Source organism: Triticum dicoccoides, chromosome 7B (assembly GCF_002162155.2).
Source record: "Triticum dicoccoides isolate Atlit2015 ecotype Zavitan chromosome 7B, WEW_v2.0, whole genome shotgun sequence".
NCBI classification, from domain to species: domain Eukaryota; kingdom Viridiplantae; phylum Streptophyta; class Magnoliopsida; order Poales; family Poaceae; genus Triticum; species Triticum dicoccoides.
The window spans coordinates 475,590,184-475,600,738 of NC_041393.1; the positions used below are offsets into that span (position 1 = coordinate 475,590,184).

Consider the following 10,555-nt stretch of genomic DNA (forward strand, 5'->3'; position numbering starts at 1 on the left):
TGAATGTAAATCAATGGAAACTATTAGGAATATCGAAAATGCTAGTAGGTGAGTGTAAATCATTTATGAAACCCCGATAAGGCAATAATTATAAAACATTTCTATATATACTGAAACAATTGCTTAGAGAATTCAATGTTATACAAAAAGTCAACAATCTAGTAAATTCACAAACACATAAATTATGTATACTAGATGACACCCTACATATTGGATTGGATATTTGTAGAAACTAAAATATCTAAGCAACATGAAGTAAACGACTGTGTGACATGCATTCAATCCTTCGACGTAGATGTTTAGAAACTTTGATTGGCAAATAAACTATATTATTTAGTTGGAATGTTTAAGTACCATACTATTTTTTATTTCCAGGTAGAGCAAACAACTGTGACACTCCTAAATACAAATTATCTAAATTCACCATATGTGCCCTCACTTACCAGTTGAAAGGGAGTTAGAGAAAAAAAATCACATTGTGGTGCGGGAGATGGGAAGTATGGACTGGAGGAGGCATGCATGCAATTAACTAGTAAAGCTAATAAGGGTGATGTGGTAATTGTGATGAGGTGCCATAGCTGCATGTGCTCAAAAACAAGTTAGCGAGGGCTATCTATTTAGATATAGAATATTTGTGATGGAATTGAAGGGAAACTTTACATGTACTATAAAAGTAATGGTTCATAGGAGTCTGGTGGAAATATGCATAACTTTAAAAACTTCAATAACATTTTTTTACGGAGAAAGAGAGAGTCAACTTAGTTTATGTCGAACAACTATAACCTCAAAATTTAATATCCCTTACCATAGTAAAATTTACCGCGGAAGAGATAAGAAAATTCACGTAGGAAGGAAGATCATATTGATGGCGCCTCAGTGGAATTGAAAAATAATTATTTGCAATGTCATTTGCACCCATGGCAGTAAAGTAAATGCCTTCAGAGATAACACGTGTCGCTTCCTCCTCTCCGACTAAAGTTTTTAGCTTCTCCTTATATTCAAGAAATAATTCAAGTTGCCCAGTACTTGAAGTAGCAGTCTGAAGCATGAGAGAATAGTATTTCCAAATTATGATAACAAGATTAATTTCAAGTTAAATTGAAAATAAATATAACAAAAACTATATTTTGAGGTGCATGTGTTACGATTGTTTACTGCGGGTATTGAAGTTAAGGGGTCATATCCACTGCCTCCAGAGGCAAATGCGACACCAGTAAGTAGGTCACTTAGTTCAAGATCATCTCCATTGTACGGTGGTAAGAACTCTTTGACTCCTAATTTAGAAGCTGTTTAATCAAGAAAGAAAATTTAATTAGTGATGTTTTTACATGATCTAATACCGTAATCTTTGTGTATAGATAAATTTCCAGTCTATTAGAGAGTTTAAATTCATAAATAGTTCTTCTAAAAAGTAACCCTTTTAGGGGCATAAAACTTGCATACATAGGTAGGTACATCTTTGGATATTGTGAAAACTAATTTCAGTCGACATCATAAGCATTAAGAATAATTCGGAAGGAAATCATTATATATTTTGGAACGGGTCGTGTGGTTTCAACAGAAACTTCAAACGATAAATTATTTTTGATGAGTACAATTTTATGTTGCGGGTGGATGACTATGATTTATGAAGAAGAAAACTGCATATTTTTCATTAGAACTTTTAGTGTCACACACACATGCATATTTAGACGATACCCCACACAATGGTACGGGAATCCTATTAAAAATGCATAAATAAGCTCTAGAAAAACTAAAAGGAATGTAAAATTATTTTACATGGCTTAGTTCCCCTAAAAAATGGCATGCATGAGGTAATGAGGTGGCATGTTTTGTATGAACAAATTAATGCAAAAGATGACTATATCATGACTTGGAGATGTGGAATTGTTGCATGGAAAGAAAATTTAGACAATCGATTGCAAATATTTAAGAATAGATGATTATGTGTGCACATTTTCTTTTAGAAATAAAGTTGTTTACCATGAATGAGCTGAGTATTGCATCCTCTGAAATGGCAAAAAAACAACAAGGACAAGAATAAAGCGAGAAGGAGAGAGAGCGGGTACTCCCAAATCTCCGATAGCGAAGTTTTAGTGGACGGGTGCATCGGATGGCTTTATTTCAAATGATTCAGAATTATATTTGCAAGTTTCAAAAAAAAATAAAAATAAAAATCTGTGAAAACTTATACATCTTCGCGACGGATCTGTAAAATTTCGTTCAAAAATGTTATAATTTTCAAGCTACAAAAAAACCAGCACAACAATAAAAATGGCCCATATTCATGTACACATTTAATTTTTTGTCTACGCTACATATGGAAGTATATTTTTATGAAAATTCCCCTGAACGTGTTATATATGTATTTGTGCATGTACAAAAAAGTTTTGGTTTTTTGTAATGTAGAACTATTTTTTTGAAGTCCTCCAAGTGCACCTATCTACTGTTTGCATTTTGGCAAATCTGCCACCTATGTAAGTGGCTTTGTTAAAACACGTGTTTTCCTCACATGGCAAGTCTTTGTTGCGGCTTTCTGCTCGAAATCAAAATGAATACGAAATAAACATATTTGGATGGTATGAAAGAGGGAAAAAAGGTTGCTTCCCATGCTTAATTCCAGGACTTTTTTGTTAAAACAAATCAGGGTGGACACAACTGTAGAACCAATGATGAAATGTTTTTTACACTTTAATGGTTTAACCAGTAACTATGACTATTCTTTTTATGCATATATGAGGAAATTATGTTTCTTAGCTATTATATTGAGTAAGTACTGTGGGTTCATTTTTTATACAAACATGTGTAAGGAGTTCAAGAATATATTTTTCCTAATCAACATATATATTTTTGCAAGTATTCCTGCCTATAAAAAAGTGGAAACTCAAACTACCTCTTCGAGTGAAGATATTTCCCTGATTTTTAATGGAGGTGTGATCTTAACTAGCATAGTTTGACGCACCATAGTTGGTAAGGTAGTAAAAATTGTTTCTTGCCAACATGACGAGACTATTAGACACCTATTTTTGAATGTAAGTTCGCTCTGCAGTGTGGGTCATAGTTCAAGTGGCTTCAAACCTTTGTCCCTCATGTAGTGCGTGTAATATGTTCGACGACTAGTAGCATGGTATTGGCAAACAAATTTCTGCACATAATTGTGAGGGTGGCAATCTTATGTTGGGCACTATGTCTTACTAGGGCTGGTGTGTGTGTTTTTAACAAGAAAGGTGTTTAATTTCCTATCTAGGTTAATCATTTCATGTACATGATGACTCTTTACTTCTATTTTGTAGAGGACGGAGGACAGAGACCTTTTGATGACGGCTTCTACCCAGTTAGATCATATGACTAGGCATGTTTTCTTCTCATCATAGATGGTGAGTTAATCTTTGGATATGATTTACGCCATCTTAGGCTACCTTTTATTTCGCTATACAATGGAACTTTGCGTTATGTTGAACACATTGAATGTGTGCATCATGTTATGCAGAGGTCGGGCATTCGTTTAGTGTAGTTGTATCATTTTGATATATCGATCAAATGAAATGGTTCTTAATAAAAAAGAATGACGGAATATTTTACGTGCAATTTAATGTTTTTCTATTGTAACACTAAACTAGGTTTAGTTGGTACTTGCATGGCAAGGGAGTTCATATCATTGAACAAGGTGCCTCGGTTTAATTGGGAAATGAGCAAGTTGCATTTAGGTCCTATTTTTCCTCCATAATAATGCATGGGCATTCAAGTATATCATCTATATATTTTTACTTAAACAAATACATGCACTACACATATATTATGTTGTAACAATAGGAGGGAAATGTTGAATGAAATTTCTGGTTGACTTGATTTTCCATAGTATCACCTCAACATATCACCCATGCATTGAGTGGGTTTCCGTTGTAATGCGTTGACTCTTACCTAGTATGAAATAAACACTTCTATGATTATGTACCATGCATTAATGAAATTTCTACGAAGATGTCGACTGACATGGGTTAGATGAAATTTTGACGGAGCATCATACTACAACAAGCCCATTAAATGGTGCTCACTGTTGGAATTAATTAGGATGTGACATAAGAACCGCCGACTTCGGAGTTCCTCCATCAAGTTGCTTTTGTTTTAATTTCTTTGCAATTTTTAATTTAAAACTCTGGTACACAAGTGTGTCTGCTACCTTTTCATCTCATGTATATGCTAACATTTTTGAAAATCGGTAAAATTTGCAGGGGTTACTTTGAGACGGCAGTAAAGCCAACGAATTTAAAACACACTCGTCAATTAGGGTGCGGTCGTGTTAGCATGTGTAAAGTGTACATATCCCACATTGCTTGATCCCACTCAAACTCCGTTATAAAAACTTTAACAAGGTAGACGATTAAACTGTTGCAGTAGGTATATTGTTCTGTATACCTCAAAATTATGTAAGAAGTCAGGTTTCCAACCTTTCTCTTTTCCTTCGTAATTGTCGGGCTCCAACCTGGAATGTTTATTCACCAATGTAGAGAGGCAACCATAGTTTTTGAAAGGTGGCAAAAGATTTGACACATTAATTAAGAAGAGAATTAAACAGGCTGTACACCTGAAGGTGAAAAAGGAAAAGAAAAATAAGTCTACTTTCCTGGCAATATAAAACCCAAGTGTTTCGTCTATGCGGCTACCCACAATACAGACTACTTGAGGGTATGCGAGAAAATGATCTAAGTGAGTGAGTGCTTGTTGTTGAAGACCCTTGTGTTATACTCATTCCATATGTCCCAAGTTACAAGCATGGCAACAGAAGCCACCGCTTTACGCTTAGATATGTCTTGATAGATGAGAGAGTATTTAACAAAAAGAAAAGTACCACAATTCATGGAACTGTGACTACAAACTACCACTTTACAAATTTATGCCGAAAACTATCATTTTCTCACTAATCCTTGACTAAAAACTACCAAGTCTGAAAAAAGCCCGATTCGCTTCTTTTAAACGCGTTTCTGACTAGTTGAACCCACACGTCAGTGTCTATCTTTTTGCTCCTCCTATATCTCTCTTAGGCATTTCAACAAACACCTCGTCTTCGTGCCCCACGGCGGGGAGCTCGCCGGCGAGGTAGTTGTTGGCGAGGCCCAGCACAGCGAGCCCGGGCGCCCTGAGGAGCGCAGCGGGGAGCCAGCCCGCGAGCGCGTTGTCGGAGAGGTTGAGCTCCTGGAGCGCCCGCGCGTAGGACGCGTCGGGGAGCGCGCCGGAGAGGTCGTTGCCGGCGAGCGAGAGCACGCGCAGCTCGGTGGCTGGCTCATCCAACCCCCGGCGGACCCTCCTCCTCCTTCTCCCCCTCTGGCCGGAGCACGGCCTCCAGCAGGGCGGCGGTGCGCCCCTCCATTGCACGCGGCGGCGCTCCTCTGGCCAGAGCGCGGCGGTGCACCCCAGAGCACGACGGCGGTGCACCCCTCGGCGCCGGCCGGCAAGGCAAGGAGCAGCAGCAACGGCGGCCGGCAAAGAATAGCAGCAGGGAGCAGCGGGCGCGGGCGACAAGGAGTAGCAGGGAGCAGCCGGCGCGGGTGGCAAGGAGTAGCAGGAGCAGCAAGCGCGGCCGGGCGCGACCATGGCTGAGCTCGAGCCGGGCGCGGCGGCGGCCATGACTAGCGCGGCCGCTGTCCAAACCTGGTTTTGGGTGATGAGCCACGCAAGAATCTTGCACTTTGAAGGCTCCCAAATTTTTCAGGAAACCATAGTAACTTTGTGCAGCCCAGGAATATGGTAGATTTTACCTCGGGATCCACAAGAAATGCACTTAATTTTCTCCCTCAATTGCAGCTTAATTAATGCAACTGCTTGGTCGATGTTCAACGTGGATCATCTGGCGAGGGATGGAGGGAGAGTACTCTACGAAGGTAGGGAGAGAGCTAGCTCGATGATGAGCAAGGACTGGCGCCCAAAGGAAGAGTTGGTTTTTTTCGTCCATCTTGCATTTGGTGGTCCATCTACGAAATAATTAAGATGGTACGTCCGTCCGTGGACTAATCGGCGATGCTGGACATGCATTAGGATTTAGCTGCTGCGATTTGTTTAAATTTCCACCTTCCATTCATGTGAGTAGGACTTGAGTGCACAAAAAATCCATCACGTACGGCATTTTGTGAGGGCGTGGCGTGTTGGAAATTTACCAGTCCTGCTATGTTTCTTATTTCCGGCAAAAAAGAGGATTTGTTTTTAACTTTTTTAACACATTATAATCATAGATGCTCACATACAAGCATATCGCTCCAGAAAGTTTGAAGTAAATCCAGAAAAATACGAGCGCCAATGTCAAATTTAGATTTCGAAATCTGGTGGATTAGATCAACCGCAAGGATCTAACCATTTCTGAGCTATGCTCAATTTTGTCGCTGGGGATACCAAGAAGCAAGGCTAAAACGAAGCTAGGGCTGAAGAAAATTGCATAGCGGAGTAGCGACCGTGATTCATTTGAGTTGCAGAAGACATCAACGCGCGCATGGATTCAGAGTAACAACAACGCAAAGAGCCAAGGGACGGAGGGGCCAGCGGGAACGTCGGAACAAATGAGGAGAACGTGCATCTTTTCATGTTCAGAGCATGGTTAATAATATAGTCAGCTGCCGGCTATATAATAGTGCTACGTCATATATAGCCAAGCTTATAGCCGGCAAGTACAATAGCTGGATATAAATATATACTACTTTGTTGATACATGGCTCACATCGCTCTCTCATAAAGTGTCTAGGAGCACATGCTACAGCCGGTTGTTAACTAGTAGCATGCTTCTCTTCTCTTTCCTCTTCTCTCTTTTTTAACTAAGTAAAAATATAATATTTAATGTCTTACAGTCCGTCTACATCATTTTATTGTAGTTGCCCTCATGTGAGGATAGAGCCATATAGAGGAGTTCTTTTACAGTATCCTTAGTTTAATATGAGGCATTCATTTGTTGAGATCCAATGGGTGCGCTTAAATGGTCATTAAAGAGGCAGTACTCCATAGCATCAAGGAGTACTGCAACTAAATACCATGGAGTACCTTAATTCATCTACAAGAGCTAGCGCTAGATCAGATCCAAAATTTTATGACTAGTATGATGCTATTCCCGTAGTTAGCTGCAGCTAGTTCTTTGATGGTGCACCAATTAGAGTGCTTCGATCGTGCTCCAATGTATACACCTTCGATAATGTGTCTGCGAGTTCTTCGATCATGTACCAACGTATGCTCCTTTCTTCCGCTAGTGAAGAGAAACACAAAATCATGCAGCCATGAACGATTCAACAAGGATTTCTGAATCACGTTACTTTATTACCAATCAATACTTGGTCATATGGGAATTCATGATCAGCAAACCACAGGGACGGCCGATTTGTGTTCAGCAACGCCGTCAGATTCGTTTATAACAAAGGCGACCGATTTCAGAAACCTAGATGGCGGCGGCGGTCATTGCGGCGGCGCCGTTACCACAAGTTGATTGGGATTAGGTTACTCAACCACCACGTGGACTGCAGAAGGTCTCTAATGCCCTTCATTATTAACGGCTGGATTTAGTTGGTACTCCACATAGACCTTGGGAAGTACCAGGGTACGTGTACAGTTAGGATTAAAAAAAACTTCTGTAAAAAATAATTAAAAAAAGAATGTGCCTAGATTTGAGTCTATTGAGATTAACCAAGTCTCAGTCAAATGACATATAAAAAGAGAAAAAATCTTTTTAGAAAAATGTACGGATTTCCGCATAAAATCTCATAAATATAGCATCCACTGAGACTTAGTTAACTCTCAGTCGATAAAGATTTAACAACTTGAGAAGCTTGTGCACAGCCATGCGAGACGACGCCAAATTCTAGTTAGCTAACCGGGCTGGTGAAACTCTGCTCTACGTCAAGTTCAGACCTCTTTCCCCCAAAATGGGAAGTTCTCAGACCTCTTTGTGCTGGCCTCGGTGCTGGACATTCTCACCAAGGATGCTTTTAGGGGCAGCAAGCAAACATCACCTTCAAGCGCCACCTCAATCCCTGTGAAATTAGCTTTGCGGTAAGCTTTCAAAACGGGCCTTGCACACTAAATTTATCATCGGTATGGTGCTAAGAGGTAGAAACCTCGGGCTTCTTCTCGCCCAAATCCATGTACACTAATTTATCACCTGTCCTTCCATGCGGCATGGTAAAACCCTATGATAGATGGCTATGTTTTCTACCTTTCATCGGCTGTGTTGCCGATCTGCCACGTCTTTTGTGGCTTTAGGGCCATGGGTGCGCGGTGAATTCCGGCCCTTACCGAAGGAAGGGCTCTATTTTTAGGTGCTTCTTCAAGTTTTATTAGGGTTTGTGTCATGCTCAGAAAGACGAGACGGCGGCGGCTTCTTGTAGATGAAATAAGGTCCTCCCCGCCTAGCCCCGCGGTGGTTCATCTAGCATCGTCGGAGGGTGTGTGGCGGCGTGTCACTAGCGGATCTCGCGAGAGTCGGTCGGTGGTTGTCTTTGGTGGATTTGCTCAGATCCAGTCTTTGTTCGTCTTTGTTCATGTGTCTTCAGGTTGGATCATTCCGATCTAACCTTCTTTCCATCAGCGACGGTTGCTATTTTGATGCGTTGGTCCTATGGGGCCTTAGCACGATGACTTTTCGACTGTCTACTACAACAAGTTGTGCCCGGCTCCAGCAAGGGAGGGGCGATGACTGTGGCGCACCTTCGGCTCACTTTAGTGCGTGTAGTCCTTGCTAGGTGGTCTACGAATCTGGATGTAATTTTTTATTATTTCTGATATCCGTTGTATAGCCATGATTAATAATTAATAGATGAGCAATGCTAGACGTACGGGAAGTTACATGGAGTTTACAGGGCTGATGGGCTGTGATTGGCAGAGATTTAATTAGGTGGGCGGGCCCACCCATGAAAATCAGGGGGGGAGGGGCAATTAGATGAGGCCACATTCTCTCCCTGTGAAGTATTGTATCAATCAGCCTGTACATCTAGTATTATTGTTAATAGATTAAAAATTTCTCAAAAAAGAAACCTGTGATAGACTAGTAATCCTACACCTACGGAACTGTTACATGCAATTTACGTAACCTTCCTCCGAATTCATTCATACCTGCTTTGGATACTAACGGGTCTTCAAAGGCAAAACTGTAGAATTGCTTGGAGGGTGTTTGTAGCATTTGCTTGGTCACTTTTTTTTGGACCTCTACCATGCGGATCTCAATTTCTTTAAAAAGAAGAATAAAGTTGTCCGGTTAACCAACAGAAAACCGACAAAAAATGTTACGAAACACACACACCCCGACCGACATGGTGTTCATAAGACCTATACACACCGCCGAGGAAAAGACACCGTCAAAATTGTTTGCATTGTGTCATCATCTCTCCCCGAGCAAGCGACTCAAAATTTGTCACGGAGGACCCGTCAAGACCTCCAAATGAACGGACCTTATCGGCCAAAGCCAAACAATCAGCCGGCAACATCGGGGACAAGGAAGCTTCGACTTTGATGACCACTTTGGACATGTCGTAATAAACTTGTGGCTGAAAGAGTTATTTCGAATCAACCCGCTAGCTACTTATTTACACCATCTATTTTCTTTCAGCCGTGGTTTTCGTTGGAAAAGATCAATGATTAGACACTGGCGAGGACGGTGCTGAACATGATCAGAGCCATCCACGGCTAGAGCATATAAGATGCTTAGCTTGTTCTGCTCGTCACCTTTCTGTTTTTAGTTTTTTTTAAGTTACTGTCTACACTATTGCTCCTTTCTTGAGTCATATCTTGTAATATGTTTATTTTGTATTCTGGCCAGTGTATAAACTGTTCAATGATACTGGTTTATGAGTGATGAATAGTTCGTAAGTTTTCTCAGGAAAAAACAACCAGCCTTGCATTGTTGCGGCATGGTCGAAACAAAACATTCATCTCGGTCAATGGATTTATATAAATATTGTCTTGTAGCAGGGCACAGAGCGTAGTTATAGTTATGTCCGTACGTACCTAGCATGTCCCCAGGAACCCTGCCATTGGAGAACCTCCCGGTGGCCTTCCCGCCAGGGAAGTCCTGCCCGTACGGCGGGAAGTTGGCCCTCGCCTCCGTCAGCCGGTTGTTGTTGTTGCCTGGATCGACGATCGAGTCGCCGAACATGAAGACGGCTGAGATCTTGCTCTTACCCGTGCCTACTGCTCCATCGGCGCGCGAGAGATGCGCCATCACCACCAGCAGCATGCTGCTCAGCAGCGCATGGCCAGGCATTGTACTTGCGTGCGTGCGTGCGTGTACAATGTATTAGCGGTATATGCTCCGGAGTCCTGGCACAGGCGCGATGGATCGCACTGCGCGGGAGCATTTTTATATAGCGAGGTATGGAGCCGATCGGAATACATGCGCGCGCGCACCGATGATGGATGCATACGGTTGGTTGCTCATCGCGTGCATTGAATAGTAATGCTCTCTGTCGTAGTACTCCTACCAGACGGGCCGATTTAATGTATGATGGCGAAAAGAAAAAAATTATACTACGAGGCCACCAACCTCCATGATATGCTCTACACTGTAGTGCAAGCTGATCGGTAGCTTATC

At 41.5% G+C, this 10,555-nt stretch overlaps 1 protein-coding gene across 3 annotated transcripts in view; it reads right to left on the reverse strand.

Moving 5' to 3' along the window:
* Window positions 1-10,345, reverse strand: part of LOC119340679 (GDSL esterase/lipase At3g43570-like) — a 26,470-nt gene extending 16,125 nt beyond the window's left edge. The window contains exons 1-3 of one of the 3 annotated variants that reach the window (XM_037612601.1): window positions 9,973-10,329; window positions 1,156-1,286; window positions 806-1,039 (exon numbers count right to left, since the gene is read on the reverse strand). In XM_037612601.1, the coding sequence (XP_037468498.1) occupies window positions 806-1,039; window positions 1,156-1,286; window positions 9,973-10,228 (621 nt within the window). In that variant the 5' untranslated portion in view covers window positions 10,229-10,329. Of the gene's footprint in view, window positions 1-805; window positions 1,040-1,155; window positions 1,287-9,972 lie in introns of all 3 variants that reach the window. The other 2 variants (XM_037612602.1, XM_037612603.1) reach the window with 2 other exon arrangements.
* Window positions 10,346-10,555: the final 210 nt, after the last annotated feature.